The sequence below is a fragment of the Oncorhynchus mykiss genome, chromosome 10 (assembly GCF_057628025.1).
Source record: "Oncorhynchus mykiss isolate SJ-2025 chromosome 10, ASM5762802v1, whole genome shotgun sequence".
NCBI classification, from domain to species: Eukaryota; Metazoa; Chordata; class Actinopteri; order Salmoniformes; family Salmonidae; genus Oncorhynchus; species Oncorhynchus mykiss.
This window is the reverse complement of record NC_143031.1, coordinates 38289678-38308332: the sequence shown is the minus strand read 5'-3', so window position 1 is coordinate 38308332 and position 18655 is coordinate 38289678. Positions and strand designations below refer to the sequence as shown.

At 47.6% G+C, this 18655-nt stretch overlaps 1 protein-coding gene across 2 annotated transcripts in view; it reads left to right on the top strand.

Moving 5' to 3' along the window:
* arhgap20b (Rho GTPase activating protein 20b) overlaps positions 1-18655 on the top strand; it is a 47870-nt gene that overhangs the window by 5872 nt on the left and 23343 nt on the right. Inside the window, exons 2-6 of one of the 2 annotated variants that reach the window (XM_021618373.3) lie at positions 460-542; positions 17679-17843; positions 18086-18235; positions 18333-18374; positions 18514-18598. In XM_021618373.3, the coding sequence (XP_021474048.3) occupies positions 460-542; positions 17679-17843; positions 18086-18235; positions 18333-18374; positions 18514-18598 (525 nt within the window). The remainder of the gene's footprint in view (positions 1-459; positions 543-17678; positions 17844-18085; positions 18236-18332; positions 18375-18513; positions 18599-18655) is intronic. The other variant, XM_021618374.3, reaches the window with a different exon arrangement.

The following is an 18655-nucleotide window of genomic DNA, read 5'->3' as shown; positions in this document are numbered from 1 at the left end:
TCAATTATGGCCAGGAGAGAATGTAGTCTGCAGATCATATTTCTTTACTTCTCCGCCACTGACTGCAAACTTATTTTCCTGCTGCGTTGTTATAAATTACAGTACATGGTCAAATCAAGGCTCTCCTTGGTAAAATTAGATAGATGAAGGTCATTGCAAACCAAGTCATTATGAAACACAATCCAATGCTTTGAAGGTTGGTCATGTGTAATGAAATAATAACAAAATGCACTAACTGTAAATCGCTCTGGATAAGAGCATCTGCTAAATGACTAAATTGTAAATGTAAACAGTCTCTCCTAAATGTAAACAGTCTCTCCATAGACTACGTTCACGGTAGGGAATCATCTGTTGTTGTTAATTTGGAGGAACTACCCCTTTACCAAGCCACTTTTGGCTCCATGAATGAATGATCTGTTTATTTCATCCCTGATTGGAAAATCTATGTTTTTCTCACAGAAAATGAGGACATCACTTCAGCGAAGACATTCTGGCCAATCAGCCATCACAAAGGCATTCAGCAAACCAAAGGGCCACAGGAGGTCAGCCATATGAATAATGCCAAACCATATGTCTGTCTGTCTGCACACTTGTTTTCCCTTTTTACTCATGCTACACTACATGACCAAACGTATGTGGACACCTGCTTGTTGAACATCTCATTCCAAAATCATGGGCATTAATCTGGAGTTGGTCCCCCCTTTGCTGCCATAACAGCCTCCTCTCTTCTGGGAAGGCTTACTACTAGATGTTGGAACATTGCTGCAGGGACTTGCTTCCATTCAGCCACAAGAGCATTAGGGAGGTAAGGCACTGATGTTGGGCGATTAGGCCTGGCTCGCAGTCGGCGTTACAATTCATCCCAAAGTTGTTCGATGGGGTAGAGGTGAGGGCTTTGTGCAGGCCAGTCAAGTTCTTCCACACCGATCTCGACAAACCATTTCTGTATGGACCTCGCTTTGTGCACGGGGGCGTTGTCATACTGAAACAGGAAAGGGCCTTCCCCAAACAGTTACCACAAAATTGGAAGCATAGAATCGTCGTTGTATGCTGTAGCGTTAAAATGTCCCTTCACTGGAACTAACGGGCCTAGCCTGAACCATGAAAACACCCCCAGACCATTTGGGGCAGGTAGCATTCTCCTGGCATCCGCCAAACACAGATTCATCCATCAGACTGCCAGATGGTGAATCGTTGGTTCATCACTCCAGAGTCCAGTGGCGGTGAGCTTTACACCACTCCAGCTGACACTTGGCATTGTGCATGGGGATCTTAGGTTTTTGTGAGGCTGCTCGGCCATGGAAACCCATTTCATGAACCTCCCGATGAACAGTTATTTTGCTGACATTTCTCCAGAGGCAGTTTGGAACTCGGTAGTGAGTCTTGCAACCGAGGACAGATGATTTTTACACGCTGCGCACTTCAGCACTCGGCGGTCCCATACTGTGAGCTGTTGTTTCTCCTAGATGTTTCCACTTCACAATAACAGCACTTACAGTTGACCGTGGCAGCTCTAGCAAGGCAGACATTTTACCAACTGACTTGTTGGAAATGTGGCCTCCTATGACTGTGCCACGTTAAAAGTCACTGAGCTCTTCAGTAAGGACATTTTACTGCCAATATTTGTCTATTGAGATTGCATTTCTGTGTGCTCGATTTTATACACCTGTCAGCGGGTGTGGCTGAAATAGCCGAATCCACTAATTTGAAGGGGTGTCCACATACTTTTGTATATATTATGTATTTGTTTTGATAGCTCCATTTTTTCTCATGTCAGTGACTGATTGTGTTTACTCATGGTTCAGCCATAATAACTGTCTCATCTGACAGGAAAATGTAAATTTTTCCAGCCATTGTAATTGTTCAGTGATACAATATTTGTATTACTGGCAGCTTTGCACAGGCCCTGTCGCTGCATTTACCAAGAAAGCAAACTAGAAGCAGACTGGTGACAGGCTTATGTTGTCATGAGTTATTGAACGACATTATGCCATACTGGATATGATATGGTACAGTATATTTTGTTAGTGTACAGCATAAGAATACATATGCTCCATATGACCATAGCCACGGGAAGTAGGGGTGCTGAGAGTGCTGCAGTACCCCCTAAAACATGCAATTTGGAGTGCACTGGGCCTTTACTAGTCCTGTATGAGTGGACTGATATAAATGTCTGTAGCACCGGCAAACATTTTTTTAATCCCCCCCCCCCCCCCCCCCCCCCACCACACAACTCTTTCCTGCAGCTATACGACCTATGGATAGCCTATGGATGTGGTTTACTATTCTCTCATTTTAATCTATTTAGTTTTTCCAATGACGTTTGTACTGCTCTTGAGCTGTGGAAGGGATAGCATTTTGTTTCCATGTTTGAACCTCTCTTCTCCAAGCCCTGCTCTAGCTCACTGTCTCAGTGACGCATAACTCACACAGCACTCCACAGTCCCAAGGTCTTTAGCGCTGCCATCTGCAAAGAATTCCTGCCTTTATTTGGTCTCAGAGCTTCTCTATCATGGTAACAGCAGCTAAATAGAGAGGAGTAACAAAAACAACCCCTGTGAAATACGGCCTGTGGGGCTCTTGCCATCTCGGATTAGCTCCTACAAAAGAAATGAAGATAATTTAGTCTCCATCTACCTTTTGGTTGGCTTTGTTTACAAAAGATCACTATTAATCGACACTTAATTCTGTAGAATTCTGTACATTTAGATTCCCTCCCTCACTGTGCCCTTTTTTGTCTCATAGTCATGAACACCGTAGTACATGCTTCTGTATTTGCAGCAACGATCATAGAGATTTCAACATTGATACTAACTCAATCATTGTCATTTGACACCTTTGTGAGTGCTGGTAGTCCCAGGTGGTACTGGTAGCTCCGTTGTAGTCACTGGCATAGGACACACCCGGCACAAGCTTTAGGGGGCCCAGATAGCATATGAACACGTCATAAACCATGAAAGAATGTTTAGAATGACAGGAAATTAGCTTAGGGATTCTTTAAAGTCTGGACAATCCTTGTCCAGCAGGATAACTTTATTTGTAGAATTGAAAAAATATTTTGTTGCATTATTTGAGCTTAATATTTTATAGGGAAAAGATTTGTTTTGGGAATTTTCAAAATTCTTTCAAGATTATTCATTTCCTTGTCAGCTTTATGCTTGGAATTACCCTTGTCCGGAGCAAAGGATCCACATTTCAAACTCTTCAAAAAAGTGTTAAAGTGTTTTTTCTTTCAATAGCCCTCTGTGACTTTAAAGACAATTTATCAACCCATGGAGGTCTGGATTTGGAGTCACACTCAAAATTAAAGTGGAAAACCACACTACAGGCTGATCCAACTTTGATGTAATGTCCTTAAAACAAGTCAAAATGAGGCTCAGTAGTGTGTGTGGCCTCCACGTGCCTGTATGACCTCCCTACAATGCCTGGGCATGCTCCTGATGAAGTGGCGGATGGTCTCCTGAGGGATCTCCTCCCAGACCTGGACTAAAGCATCCGCCAACTCCTGGACAGTCTGTGGTGCAACGTGGAGTTGGTGGATGGAGCGAGACATGATGTCCCAGATGTGCTCAATTGGATTCAGGTCTGGGGAACGGGCGGGCCAGTCCATAGCATCAATGCCTTCCTCTTGCAGGAACTGCTGACACACTCCAGCCACATGAGGTCTAGCATTGTCTTGCATTAGGAGGAACCCAGGGCCAACCGCACCAGCATATGGTCTCACAAGGGGTCTGAGGATCTCATCTTGGTACCTAATGGCAGTCAGGCTACCTCTGGCGAGCACATGGAGGGTTGTGCGGCCCCCCAAAGAAATGCCACCCCACACCATGACTGACCCACTGCCAAACCGGTCATGCTGGAGGATGTTGCAGGCAGCAGAACGTTCTCCACGGCGTCTCCAGACTGTCACGTCTGTCACATGTGCTCAGTGTGAACCTGCTTTCATCTGTGAAGAGCACAGGGCGCCAGTGGGGAATTTGCCAATCTTGGTGTTCTCTGGCAAATGCCAAACGTCCTGCACGGTGTTGGGCTGTAAGCACAACCCCCACCTATGGACGTTGGGCCCTCATACCACCCTCATGGAGTCTGTTTCTGACCGTTTGAGCAGACACATGCACATTTGTGGCCTGCTGGAGGTCATTTTGCAGGGCTCTGGCAGTGCTCCTCCTGCTCCTCCTTGCACAAAGGCGGAGGTAGCGGTCCTGCTGCTGGGTTGTTGCCCTCCTACGGCCTCCTCCACGTCTCCTGATGTACTGGCCTGTCTTCTGGTAGTGCCTCCATGCTCTGGACACTACGCTGACAGACACAGCAAACCTTCTTGCCACAGCTCGCATTGATGTGCCATCCTGGATGAGCTGCACTACCTGAGCCACTTGTGTGGGTTGTAGACTCCGTCTCATGCTACCACTAGAGTGAAAGCACCGCCAGCATTCAAAAGTTACCAAAACATCAGCCAGGAAGCATAGGAGCTGAGAAGTGGTCTGTGGTCCCCACCTGCAGAACCACTCCTTTATTGGGGGTGTCTTGCTAATTGCCTATAATTTCCACCTGTTGTCTATTCCATTTGCACAACAGCATGTGAAATGTATTGTCAATCAGTGTTGCTTCCTAAGTGGACAGTTTGATTTCACAGAAGTGTGATTGACTTGGAGTTACATTGTGTTGTGTAAGTGTTCCCTTTATTTTTTTGAGCAGTGTATTAATAATTTACCAGTATATGCATTGATTTTTATCTGACTCAATTGATATCAAAACCCACATCGCTAAATGTGAAAAATCCTGTTAACTCTTCATTGATTGATTGAATTCTTACTAATAACCCCCATAAATATGTGTCTCGTGGACTATTTGCATATGATCTCAGTGATCATTGTCCCATTGTATGTATTAGAGATACAAAACAGCCAAATACTAATCATCATTTAATTAAGAAGATACAGTGCCTTGCGAAAGTATTCGGCCCCCTTGAACTTTGCGACCTTTTGCCACATTTCAGGCTTCAAACATGAAGATATAAAACTGTATTTTTTTGTGAAGAATCGACAACAAGTGGGACACAATCATGAAGTGGAACGACATTTATTGGATATTTCAAACTTTTTTAACAAATCAAAAACTGAATAATTGGGCGTGCAAAATTATTCAGCCCCTTTACTTTCAGTGCAGCAAACTCTCTCCAGAAGTTCAGTGAGGATCTCTGAATGATCCAATGTTGACCTAAATGACTAATGATGATAAATACAATCCACCTGTGTGTAATCAAGTCTCCGTATAAATGCACCTGCACTGTGATAGTCTCAGAGGTCCGTTAAAAGCGCAGAGAGCATCATGAAGAACAAGGAACACACCTGACAGGTCCGAGATACTGTTGTGAAGAAGTTTAAAGCCGGATTTGGATACAAAAAGATTTCCCAAGCTTTAAACATCACAAGGAGCACTGTGCAAGCGATAATATTGAAATGGAAGGAGTATCAGACCACTGCAAATCTACCAAGACCTGGCCGTCCCTCTAAACTTTCAGCTCATACAAGGAGAAGACTGATCAGAGATGCAGCCAAGAGGCCCATGATCACTCTGGATGAACTGCAGAGATCTACAGCTGAGGTGGGAGACTCTGTCCATAGGACAACAATCAGTCGTATATTGCACAAATCTGGCCTTTATGGAAGAGTGGCAAGAAGAAAGCCATTTCTTAAAGATATCCATAAAAAGTGTCATTTAAAGTTTGCCACAAGCCACCTGGGAGACACACCAAACATGTGGAAGAAGGTGCTCTGGTCAGATGAAACCAAAATGGAACTTTTTGGCAACAATGCAAAACGTTATGTTTGGCGTAAAAGCAACACAGCTGAACACACCATCCCCACTGTCAAACATGGTGGTGGCAGCATCATGGTTTGGACCTGCTTTTCTTCAGCACGGACAGGGAAGATGGTTAAAATTGATGGGAAGATAGATGGAGCCAAATACAGGACCATTCTGGAAGAAAACCTGATGGAGTCTGCAAAAGACCTGAGACTGGGACGGAGATTTGTCTTCCAACAAGACAATAATCCAAAACATAAAGCAAAATCTACAATGGAATGGTTCAAAAATAAACATATCCAGGTGTTAGAATGGCCAAGTCAAAGTCCAGACCTGAATCCAATCGAGAATCTGTGGAAAGAACTGAAAACTGCTGTTCACAAATGCTCTCCATCCAACCTCACTAAGCTCAAGCTGTTTTGCAAGGAGGAATGGGAAAAAATGTCAGTCTCTCGATGTGCAAAACTGATAGAGACATACCCCAAGCGACTTACAGCTGTAATCGCAGCAAAAGGTGGCGCTACAAAGTATTAACTTAAGGGGGCTGAATAATTTTGCACGCCCAATTTTTCAGTTTTTGATTTGTTAAAAAAGTTTGAAATATCCAATAAATGTCGTTCCACTTCATGATTGTGTCCCACTTGTTGTTGATTCTTCACAAAAAAATACAGTTTTATATCTTTATGTTTGAAGCCTGAAATGTGGCAAAAGGTCGTAAAGTTCAAGGGGGCCGAATACTTTCGCAAGGCATTGTATAAATTAAAAAGTTTGTTGAACTGATTTAGCCACTATTTCCTGTATTCCTGACCCTGAGTTGGCTTTATAAAATGTATATTTATTTTATTTATTCATCTGGCAGATAAACACGCCCCTTTGAACAATTCAGAGTCAAAGATAATTCAGAAGAAAACCAAGGGTTCGATCTATCTGAGCTCATTCAAAGGAGAACCTGGGCCATAGCAAGAGAAACTGACTGTAGTGGACTGGCAATCTTTCAGACAATTGAGAAAGGGAAAGGGGAATACCTAGTCAGTTGTACAACTGAATGCCTTCAACTGAAATGCGTCTTCCGCCTGAATCGACATCCACGTCTTCGGCGCCCGTGGAACAGTAGTTTAACTGCCTTGCTCAGGGGCAGAACGGCTGATTTTTACCTTGTCAGCTCTGGGATTCGATCCAGCAACCTTTCGGTTACAGGCCCAACACTCTAAACAGATGTTAAAAATTTGGGAAAACAGTAAATGTACTTTAATGTCCAAATTCTTCTTCTTCCCTGCCTAAGCAAGTTCTGTCTGACTCTGGCATCATAACTGAGAAGAATGGGATAAGTGTTGCTTTTAATCATTGTTTTATCTCGGCAGGCTTTTTATTTTGTCAATCAATCGACTGCTCTTCCCTCTGCCAGCCTCTAGCTGACTCGATGGTTAACCTGTCAACTTATAGCGAATCTCTGTTTTTATTTCAACAATTTACTATCTGTGATATGCTAGATGTGGGAGCTGATATGCTTGACCCATTTGTTCTGTAGCTCTCTGCCTCCCTTATTGCTGAATCATTAACCCATATTTTTAACCTGACGATTATATCTGGTACTATCGCCAAGGTTTGGAAGGTGGCCCTGTACTCCCCATTCACAAAGAAAAGGTGGTGATCTGTCATGGCTGTCGAAAGAAGCGGACGAAGGTGCAGCGTGGTGAGCGTACATTTTCCTTTTATTATAAAAAGGACGCCAACAAAACAACAAACGAAAACAACCGCGAAGCTTACAGGGCACAATGCCTCAAACAAAGTTAACTACCCACAAACACAGGTGGGAAAAAGGGCTGCCTAAGTATGGTTCCCAATCAGAGACAACGATTAACAGCTGTCCCTGATTGAGAACCAGGGGCCTGGCTCTGGGAGCAGTCACAGGACGCACCAGGCTGGGGAGACACAAAACCTGAACCTATAGGGGAGGGTCTGGGTGGGCATCTATCGGCGGTGGCGGCTCAGGTGCGGGACGCAGACCCCGCTCCACCGCTGTCTCACCCCACTTTGGTGGCACCTCTGGTGCGGGGACCCTCGTCGCCGACCCCAGACTGGGCGCCCTCGCTGCAGGCCCCGGACTGGCGCCCTCGCTGCGGGCCCCGGACAGGGCGCCCTCGCTGCGGGCCCGGACTGGGCGCCCTCGCTGCGGGCCCCGGGCTGGGCGCCCTCGCTGCGGGCCCCGGACTGGGCGCCCTCGCTGCGGGCCCCGGACTGGGCGCCCTCACTGCGGGCCCCGGACTGGAGGCCGTCGCTGGGGGCCCCGGACTGGGGGCCGTCGCTGCGGGCCCCGGACTGGGCGCCCTCACTGCGGGCCCCGGACTGGAGGCCGTCTCTGGGGGCCCCGGACTGGAGGCCGTCGCTGGGGGCTCCGGACTGGAGGCCGTCGCTGGGGGCTCCGGACTGGAGACCGTCGCTGGAGGCTTCGTGCCATGGATCCTCACTGGAGGCTTCTTGCCATGGAAAAAAAAAAAACTCCCTAGAAAGGCCAAAACCTAGGAAGAAACCTAGAGAGGAACCAGGCTATGTGGGGTGGCCAGTCCTCTTCTGGCTGTGCCGGGTGGAGATTATAACAGAACATGGCCAAGATGTTCAAATGTTCATAAATGACCAGTATGGTCGAATAATAATAAGGCAGAACAGTTGAAACTGGAGCAACAGCACGGTCAGGTGGACTGGGGACAGCAAGGAGTCATCATGTCAGGTAGTCCTGGGGCATGGTCCTAGGGCTCAGGTCAGTTGAAACTGGAGCAGTAGCACGGCCAGGTGGACTGGGGACAGCAAGGAGTCATCATGTCAGGTAGTCCTGGGGCATGGTCCTAGGGCTCAGGTCCTCCGAGGGAGAGAAAGAAAGAGAGAAGGAGAGAATTAGAGAATGCACACTTAGATTCACACAGAACACCGAATAGGACAGGAGAAGTACTCCAGATATAACAAACTGACCCCAGCCCCCCGACACAAACTACTGCAGCATAAATACTGGAGGCTGAGACAGGAGGGGTCAGGAGACACTGTGGCCCCATCCGAGGACACCCCAGGACAGGGCCAAACAGGAAGGATATAACCCCATCCACTTTGCCAAAGCACAGCCCCCACACCACTAGAGGGATATCTTCAACCACCAACTTACCATCCTGAGACAAGGCTGAGTATAGCCCACAAAGACCTCCGCCACGGCACAACCCAAGGGGGGGGGGGGGCGCCAACCCAGACAGGATGACCACATCAGTGAATCAACCCACTCAGGTGACGCACCCCCTCCAGGGACGGCATGAGAGAGCCCCAATATCCCTATCTCTGTTGCATCCTTAGTTATTGTCACATGGAATGATGCTGGAGAGACGAAGCAGGTACGGGTAGTCAAACATTTAATAAATAACGGACATGGAACGAGACAGGAACAGCATCAGCGAACAAGTAACACAAACAAAAGACAATCAATGCAGAAGCGGGGAACAGAGCTGGGGAACTGACAAATATAGGGGAGGTAATAACAGCTGATGGGGGGGGGGAATGTGGGAGCAGATGTGACAGTAACCCCCCCCCCCCCTCTTGGGGCGCAACCAGGAGTCCCACCTGGGCGAACCGACTGAGACCTGGGCGCAGAGCAAGCCAGTTGGGGCATGGGAGCCCAACGAACCGTCTGAGGCAAGACGCCTGTCGATCCCGCTGCAGAGGGAGCCCGAAGATCCGGTGGAGTGTGACGTGGGATGGGAAGCCGCCAAGCCAACTGAGGTAAAGAGATCTCTCGAGACAGCCGGGGCGTGAAAGCTCGACGGGCAGGCTTAGGCACCCCTGGTTCCATTGGCAGCGGAATCCACCCCGACGTCACCAACAAACAAAAAAAACTCCTGGACCGGCTGGACGAACAAGTACTGACTATCCGGCTGAGGCCCAACGTGGGATGGGCGCCATCCGAGCCAACCGGGGAAAGGAAACCTCTCGAGCCAGCTAGGGCGTGGAAGCCCGGCGAGCTAGCTAGGCATCCCCGGTTCCATCGGTGGCGACCCAGAGCCGATGACACCATACCAACCGGAACGTCAGTACTCTCCGATGCTTTGTGTGTTGGCTTCTGCATTCTGTCACATGGAATGACGCTGGAGAGACGAAGCGGGCACGGGGAGTCAAACATTTAATAAATAACGGACATGGAACGAGACAGGAACAGCGTCAGCAAACAAGTAACACAAACAAAAGACAATCAATGCAGAGCTGGGGAATTGACAAATATAGGGGAGGTAATAATAGGTGATGAGTGAGTCCAGGTGAGTCCAATATCACTGATGCGCGTGACGAGGGAAGGCAGGTGTGCGTAATGGATGATAAGAGTGCGTGATGCAGGGCAACTTGGTGCGTGATGCAGGGCAACTTGGCGCCCTCTGCCCAATCTGAAGTCCTGAGTGCTCTGGAGCAGATTTTCATCAAGGATCTCTCTGTACTTTGCTCCGTTCATCTTTCCCTCGATCCTGACTAGTATTTGAGTCTCTGCCGCTGAAAAACATCCCCACAGCATGATGCTGCCACCACCATGCTTCAAGGTAAGGATGGTTCCAGGTTACCTCCAGACGTGACGCTTGGCATTCAGGCAAAATAGTTTAATCTTGGTTTCATCAGACCAGAGTGACCATCGGGAACTCTGGAGCTCTGTCAAAATGACCATTGGGTTCTTCTCCCCCGATTGCTCAGTTTAGCCAGGCAGCCAGCTCTAGGAAGAGTCTTGGTGGTTCGAAACTTCTTCCATTTAAGAATGATGGAGGCCACTGTGTTCTTGGGGACCTTCAATGCTGAAGAAATGTTTTGGTACCCTTCCCCAGATCTGTGCCTCGACACAATCTTGTCTCGGAGCTCTACTGACAATTCCTTTTGCTCTGACATGCCCTGTCAACTGTGGGACCTTATATACACAGATCTGTGCCTTTCCAAATCATGTCCAATCAATTGAATTTACCACAGGTGGACTCCAGTCAAGTTGTAGAAACATCTCAAGAATGATTCATGGAAACAGGATGCACCTGAGTAGTACCCCCCCCCCCCCCCTTGTCGTGCGGCTCCAGCGGCGCACCGACACCGGCCTCGGGGACGACCCGGGGGGGCGAGGTGCAGGGCGATCCGGCCGGTGATGGTGAAACTCCCGCAGCAGTTCGGGGTCCAAAACATCTGCAACCGGGACCCAGCACCTCTCCTCCGGACCGTACGCATCCCACTCCACAAGTTACTAAAGGCCCCCTGCCCGGAGTACGCTGGGGCCCCTCGATGTCCAGAGGGGGCGGAGGGACCTCCCGCACCTCAACTTCCTGGAGCGGACCAGCCACCACCGGCCTGAGGAGAGACACATGGAACAAGGGGTTAATACGGTAATCAGAGGGAACTGTAATCTGTAATACACCTCGTTCACCCTCCTCGGGACTTTGAATGGCCCCACAAACCGCGAACCCAGCTTCCGGCAGGGCAGGCGGAGGGGCAGGTTTCGGGTCGAGAGCCAGATCCGGTCCCCCGGTGCGAACACCGGGGTCACACTGTGGCGACGGTCCGCGCTTGTCTTTTGGCGAAGCACGGCTCGCTGGAGGTGCACATGGGCGGCCTCACATGTCTCCTCCGCACGCCTGAACCAGTCGTCCACCACAGGAGCCTCGATCTGGCTCTGATGCTACAGCACCAGGACCGGCTGGTACCCTAATACGCACTGAAAAGGGGAGAGGTTAGTGGAGGAGTGGCGAAGCGAGTTCTGTGCCATCTCGGCCCAGGGCGCGAACACCGCCCACTCCCATGGCCGGTCCTGGCAATAGGACCGCAGAAACCTGCCCACATCCTGGTTGACTCTCTCTACCTGCCCGTTACTATCGGGGTAAAAACCCGAGGTAAGGCTGATCGAGACCCCCAGACGTTCCCTGAACGCCTTCCAGACTCGCAACGTGAACTGGGACCTTAATCAGACACTATATCCTCAGGCACCCCATGGCGTCGGAAGACGTGAGTAAACAGGGCTTCCGCAGTCTGTAGGGCCGTAGGAAGACCGGGCAGAGGGAAGAGATGACAGGACTTAGAGAAACGATCCACAACGACCAGGATCGTAGTGTTTCCCTGTGAAAGAGGTAGTTTGGTTAAAAAAATTAACAGACTGGTGTGACCAAGGTCGTTGTGGAACGGGTAAGGGGTGTAGCTTACCTTTGGGCAGGTGTCTCGGAGCCTTACACTAGGCACACACCGAGCAGGAGGAAGCATAAACCGTCACGTCCTTAGCCAAGGTGGGCCACCAGTACTTCCCAGTCAGACAGCGCACCGTCCGACTGATCCCTGGATGACCAGAGGAGGGTGAGGACAGGGTAAACACAAAACGGGTAAAGAACATGGCCCACCTTGCCTGACGAGGATTCAGTCTCCTCGCTGCCCGGAAGTACTCCAGGTTGCGGTGGTCAGTCCAGATGAGGAAAGGGTGTTTAGCCCCCTCAAGCCAATGTCTCCATGCCTTCAACGCTTTTACCACAGCCAACAGCTCCCGTGTGGGACCAATAGATCAACTGGTCACGGACAGCAGACCGAACGCGTCCAGCTCCCACATGACCGGCGCTACCAGTATGAGGAGTATGGGAGTCTGATCCATGGGTCGCTCCTCTGTGTCATAAAGCCGGGACAGTACGTCTGCCTTCGTATTCTGGGAACCTGGTCTGTAGGACAGGGTAAACACAAAATGGGTAAAGAACATGGCCCACCTTGCCTGACGAGGATTCAGTCTCTTCGCTGCCCGGAAGTACTCCAGGTTGCGGTGGTCAGTCCAGATGAGGAAAGGGTGTTTAGCCCCCTCAAGCCAATGTCTCCATGCCTTCAATGCTTTAACCACAGCCAACAGCTCCCGGTCCCCCACATCATAGTTACGCTCCACTGGGCTGAGCTTCGAGAAGAAAGCACAGGGGCGGAGTTTTGGTGGCGTACCCGAGCGCTGTGAGAGCACGGCTCCTATCCCAGCCTCGGACACGTCCACCCCCACGTCCACCAAAGAGGGATACAGATGGGCCAGCACGGGAGCCGAAGTAAAGCCCTGTCCGCCTCAACCGACCACTGCAACCATACGGGACCCCCCCTTCAGCAGTGAGATAATGGGAGCAGCCACCTGGCCAAAACCCCAGATAAATCTCCGGTAATAATTGGGAAACCCTAAAAATCGCTGCACCTCCTTTACCATGGTGGGAGTCGGCCAATTACGCACGGCTGCAATGCGGTCACTCTATATCTCCACCCCTGATGTGGAAATGCGATACCCTAGGAAGGAGACGACCTGCTGAAAGAATAGGCATTTCTCGCCCTTGACGTACAGGTCATGCTCCAACAGTCGTCCAAGTACCTTGCGTACCAAGGACGCATGCTCGGTGCGTGTAGTGGAGTATATCAGAATATCATCGATATACACCACTACACCCTGCCGATATACACCACTACACCCTGCCCGTGCAGGTCCCTGAAAATCTTGTCTACAAAGGATGAAAAACTGATGTAGCAATCATCAACCCGTACGGCATGACTAAGTACTCATAATGCCCTGAGGTGGTACTAAACGCTGTCTTCCACTCATCTCCCTCCCAGATATGCACCAGGTTATACGCACTCCTGAGATCCAGTTTCATGAAGAAGTGCGCCCCATGCATTGACTCAATTGCCATGGCGATAAGAGGTAGGGGGTAACTGTACCGCACCATGGTTTGATTGAGACCTCTATAGTCAATGCACGGGCGTAGACCTCCATCCTTCTTCTTCACAAAAAATAAACTCGAGGAGGCGGGTGAAGTGGAGGACCGAATGTACCCCTGACGCAGGGATTCAATGTTTCCATAGCTGCCGTCTCCGTTTGCGACAGGGGATACACGTTGCGCTTCCCAGGAGTCACGTCTGCCAGGAGATTTATCGCACAATCCCCCGTCGATGAGGTGGTAATTGAGTCGTCTTCTTTTTACAGAAGGCGAGAGCCAAATCGGCATATTCTGGGGGGATGCGCATGGTGGAGACCTGGTCTGGACTTTCCACCATGGTAGCACCAATGGAAACCCCTACACACCTCCCCGAGCACTCTCGTGACCACCCCGTGAGAGCCCTCTGTTGCCAGGAAATAGTGGGGTTATGATGAGCTAACCAGCGAAGGCCTAGTACCACGGGAAACGCAGGACAGTCAATGAGGAAGAGACTGATGTTCTGCTTGTGACCGCCCTGTGTCTCCATGGCCAGGGAGATGGTGGCTTCCCTGATTAGCCCGGACCCTAATGGTCGACTATCCAGAGCGTGAACTGGGAAAGGTCTAACTACAGGAATAATGGGGACTAAGGGCCAACTAAACTAAGGGCCAGCGCTCTGTCGATAAAATTCCCAGCTGCGCCTGAATCGACGAGCGCCTTGTGCTGGGAATGCGGGGGAAAATCAGGGAAACAAACAGGCGGTCAACAGAGGACTCTGGATGAGTGTGGTGCAGACTTACCTGGGGTGACGCCAGAGTGCCCTGCCTTTTGCCTCGACTCCCAGAGGAACCAACATGGCACTGACCGGCAGATGGTGCACGTGATGGCTCCTCCTCCAGTCTCCCTATGTGCAGCCCCTCCCAACTCCATGGGCACCGGAGCTGGGGTGCTGGAAGATGGCACCAACAGAGCCCCCTCTGGACGTCCGCAGGTGACCAGCAGGTTATCCAACCGGATGCACAAATCCACCAGTTGGTCAAAGGAGATGGTCGCATCCCTGCAGGCCAGCTCACGTCGGACGTCCTCGCGCAGGCTGCACTGATAGTGGTCGATGAGGGCCCTGTTGTTCCAGCCTGCTCCGGTGGTCAAGGTCCAGAATTCCAGGGCGAATTCCTGGGCGCTCCTCGTTCCCTGCCTCAAATGGAAAAGTCGTTCCCCCGGAGACTTCCTGTCTCTCCCAGAGGTCCATAGTCTGGACAATGCGATCCATCATGGCTCCAAGATGATGTAACATAGCAGAATGTTCCTGGACGAGCTCCTTGACTCCTCTAACCGGGGTACCTCCTCCTGCTGACTCCATGGTTGGGTGTGTAATTCTGTTAGGAGTGTGTACGGGAGGTGAAGTCAGGTGCAGGAGAGCAAAGTGTAGTAAACAGGCACACTTTAATTCCGGTCCAAAAATGACAGCACATAAAAACAAACGTGCTAAAAACACGGAACATAACAAAAGTATGGCGCCTGACAATATCCACATAACAATAAACAATTACACACAAAGACATGGAGTGGAACAGAGGACTAAATACATGCATTGATTATGGAATGAAAACCAGGTGTGTATGGAACAAGACAAAGCAAATGGATATATGAGAAATGGAGCGGCGATGGCTAGGAAGCCTGTGACGTCAATCGCCGAATGCCGCCCGAACAAGGAGAGGAGCCGATTTCGGCGTGACAGTAATTTATGTAATTCAGGGCTCATCTGTAAAAGAGACCTTAGTCTCAGTATGACTCCCTGATAAAAATAAAGGTTAAATTAAAATAAAAACATTTAATATTTTAAAAAGCTAATTTGTCCTATTTAGCTAGCTTGCTGTTGCTAGCTTGCCTTAATCAATATTAATGTCTTTGGCACCCGGGGAACAGTGGGTTAACTACCTTGCTCCTGGGGCAGAAAGACAGATTTTTACCTTGTCAGCTAGGCAACATTCCGGTTACTGGCCCAACGCTCTAACCACTAGGCTTCCTGCTACCTGAGGAAGCTCTAACCACTAGGCTACTTGCAGAGCGTTCTAAGCCACAAATAAAAGCAAAGGATTTAAATATAAAAATCAATACAAAAATAAGACTCATAAATATCAAAAATAAGAAATAAAAGACAAATAGAAACAAATTGTAGTATATAAACACAAATAAAAAAGATAATCAACTTATTAAACTATTACCCTATTGCTAACAAAAAACACACAAATAAAACTAAATTGCACAAATCCTATATCACTCAAATAGACAAATAGAATAAAGCACTTATAAAGAAGAGAACCTGATTATTCCACTATTCCACTATTCCACAGAAACACACAAACTAAATTGCACAACTAATTGCATTGGTAGTGTACAAAGTTAGAGGTGCGCTATTTGATAGATTCCCCCGCTCCGCCTTCCTCGGGCTTCCAGTGGAGAGACCTGAGGTCAACCTACCCCCACCCCCCACCCCATCTCATACTTCTGAGTGGGAGACCTTCCCAGACAGTAGCCTAACTAGCTCACAATCTAGAATCAGGGTACCCACTCCGACAAGGTTAATTGACCCACAGTCCCACACGGTGACATGAAATCATTGACGTGATGTGCAAATGAGCGATAGAAAACTGATCGCGCAAATGTCACCATTACGAATATTACAATTATTGTAATTGTTTATTGTAGGTGCAATGTTTGAATCAGCATGTTAGACCGCTGCGCCACTCGGGATCCTGAGTGTAGTGCACATGTGACAAACTCTTTCCATGCAGGTTTTTAGCTCCTTCCATGTACTTGATTGATAAAAGGTCACTAATCAGTAAAGAACTCCCCTCATCTACAAAGTAAAATGCATTCATACCCCTTGACTTTTTCAAAATGTTGCTGTGCTACAGACTGAATTTAAAATTACATTGAGATTTTGTGATTTTGTTTTTTTTTAAATGCAGACATTAAATATCCATTTGAGCATTGTGAAAATTATTAATTAAACTTTGGATAGTATAACTAACTCACTTGCCGGGGAGGAAGGAAACCGCTCAAGGATTTCACCATGAGGTCAATGGTGACTTTAAAACAGTTACATAGTTGAATGGCTGTGATAGGAGAAAACTGAGGATGGATTAACAGCATACTCCCCAATACAGAGTGAAAAGAATGACAGAGTGAAAAGAAGGAAGCCTGTACAGAATCAAAAATATTCCAAAACCTGCATCCTGTGTGCAATAAGGCACTTAAGTAAAACTGCAAAAAATGTGTGTCCTTTATGTCCCGAATACAAATCCAACACAACACATCATTGAGTACCACTTCATATTTTCAAGCATTGTGGTGGCTACATCATGTTATGGGTATGCTTGTCATTGACAAGGACTAGGGAGTTTTTAAAAATAAATTAATGGAGAATAGCGCTAAGCACAGCCAAAATTTTGGAGGAAAACCTAGTTAGTCCGATTTTCAACCGACACTGGGAGACAAATTCACCTTTCAGCAGGACAATAACCTAAAACACAAGGCCAAATATACACTGAAGTTGATTACCAAGACGACATTGAATGTTTCTGAGTTGCCTAGTTGCAATTTTGACTTAAATGGACTTGAAAATCTATGGTAAGACTTGAAAATGTCTGCCTATCAATGATCGACAAACAACATGACAGATTATTTTTTTAAGAATACTGTGCAAGTATTGTACAATCCATGTGTGCAAAGCTTACGCAGAAAGACTCACAGCTGTAACCGCTGCCAAAGGTGATTCTAACATGTATTGACTCAGGGATGTGAATACTTATGTAAATGAGATATTTCTGTATTTCATTTTCAATAAATGTTCAAACATTTGTAAAATGATGTTTTCACTTTGTCATTATGGGGTATTGTGTGTCGACGGGTGAGAAAAAAAAAATATTTCATCCCTTTTGAATTCAGGCTGTACTGTAACACAACAAAATGTGGAAAATGGGAAGGGGTCTGAATACTTTCCGAATGCACTGCAAGTCAAGGGGTATGAATACTTTCTGAAGGCACTGTATGTAACCCCTGTGTATTTTTTGTGTGATGTGATGAACGTATTGTAAATGCCTGTTTGATGGGAAACAATGTCCAGTATCATGTCTCATTGCCAGAGACAAGATACCGCCTTTACAGAGTGTTTTTTGTCTTTAGGGATGCCGTCCCAGTCCCATCACCAAGAGCAGCGCTGATCCAGAACCTAACATCCCAGAGTGCAGAGTTTGTGATGGAAGAGCACGTGCAGCTCAGCACTGGACTGCAGACCCAGGAGAGACACTTGTTCCTCTTCAGTGACACACTCATTATCGCTAAATCAAAGTTAGTCCTCAGCATATAAAAATAATGTTCAATTACTGAACAAGATGAATAGAATAGATGAGAACTAACAATGACTTAATAGAAGTTATCATTTTCTCCATTATGTAAATTGTACAGATGTATCTTAGGACGAGAGGGGCACTTCAACAAAATGAAAATATAAAGTGGAATTGATGATTGCAATTACTGTTGCATTTGTCCTGATAGATTGCTGATATCGTTGTATCGTTGTTGTCTTGCAGGTCTTCCACAAGCCGCAAACGGAAGGTGAGAGTGAGGCTGTGTGAGATATGGTTGGCTTCCTGCATGGAAGAGGTTGCAGAGAGAAAACTGTGCTCAAAGAACTCCTTTGTCATTGGCTGGCCTACCACCAATTACGTGGTAACTCTCAGGTAGGCTACACCAATCTAATCATTTTTGTTTAGTACTTGACATTTAATTAAGTTCCTATTTTGGGGAAATAAAGATGGCATTTGTTTTCCCTATCAGTTCATCAGAGTCAAAGGAGAAGTGGTTTTCCACTTTACAATGGTAAGGAAATACTTACAAAACCCAGATGTACAATATAGAAAATGACTTCTGATATTAAATGTATAGGATTATGTACTGTACCTATCTGATGCCTATCTGATGCATGCACATTAGCACTAATATATGCAATTTGGCACAGGCACATCACCAAATCCAAGGAAGTGGAATATCTCAGTAATCTCACCATGAAGGTTGTTCTCGTGGACATTGGAAATAGTGCAATGGTAAGAGAATTCACTCATCTACAACTACTGCTAATTCTCAGATGCTTATTATTTTCC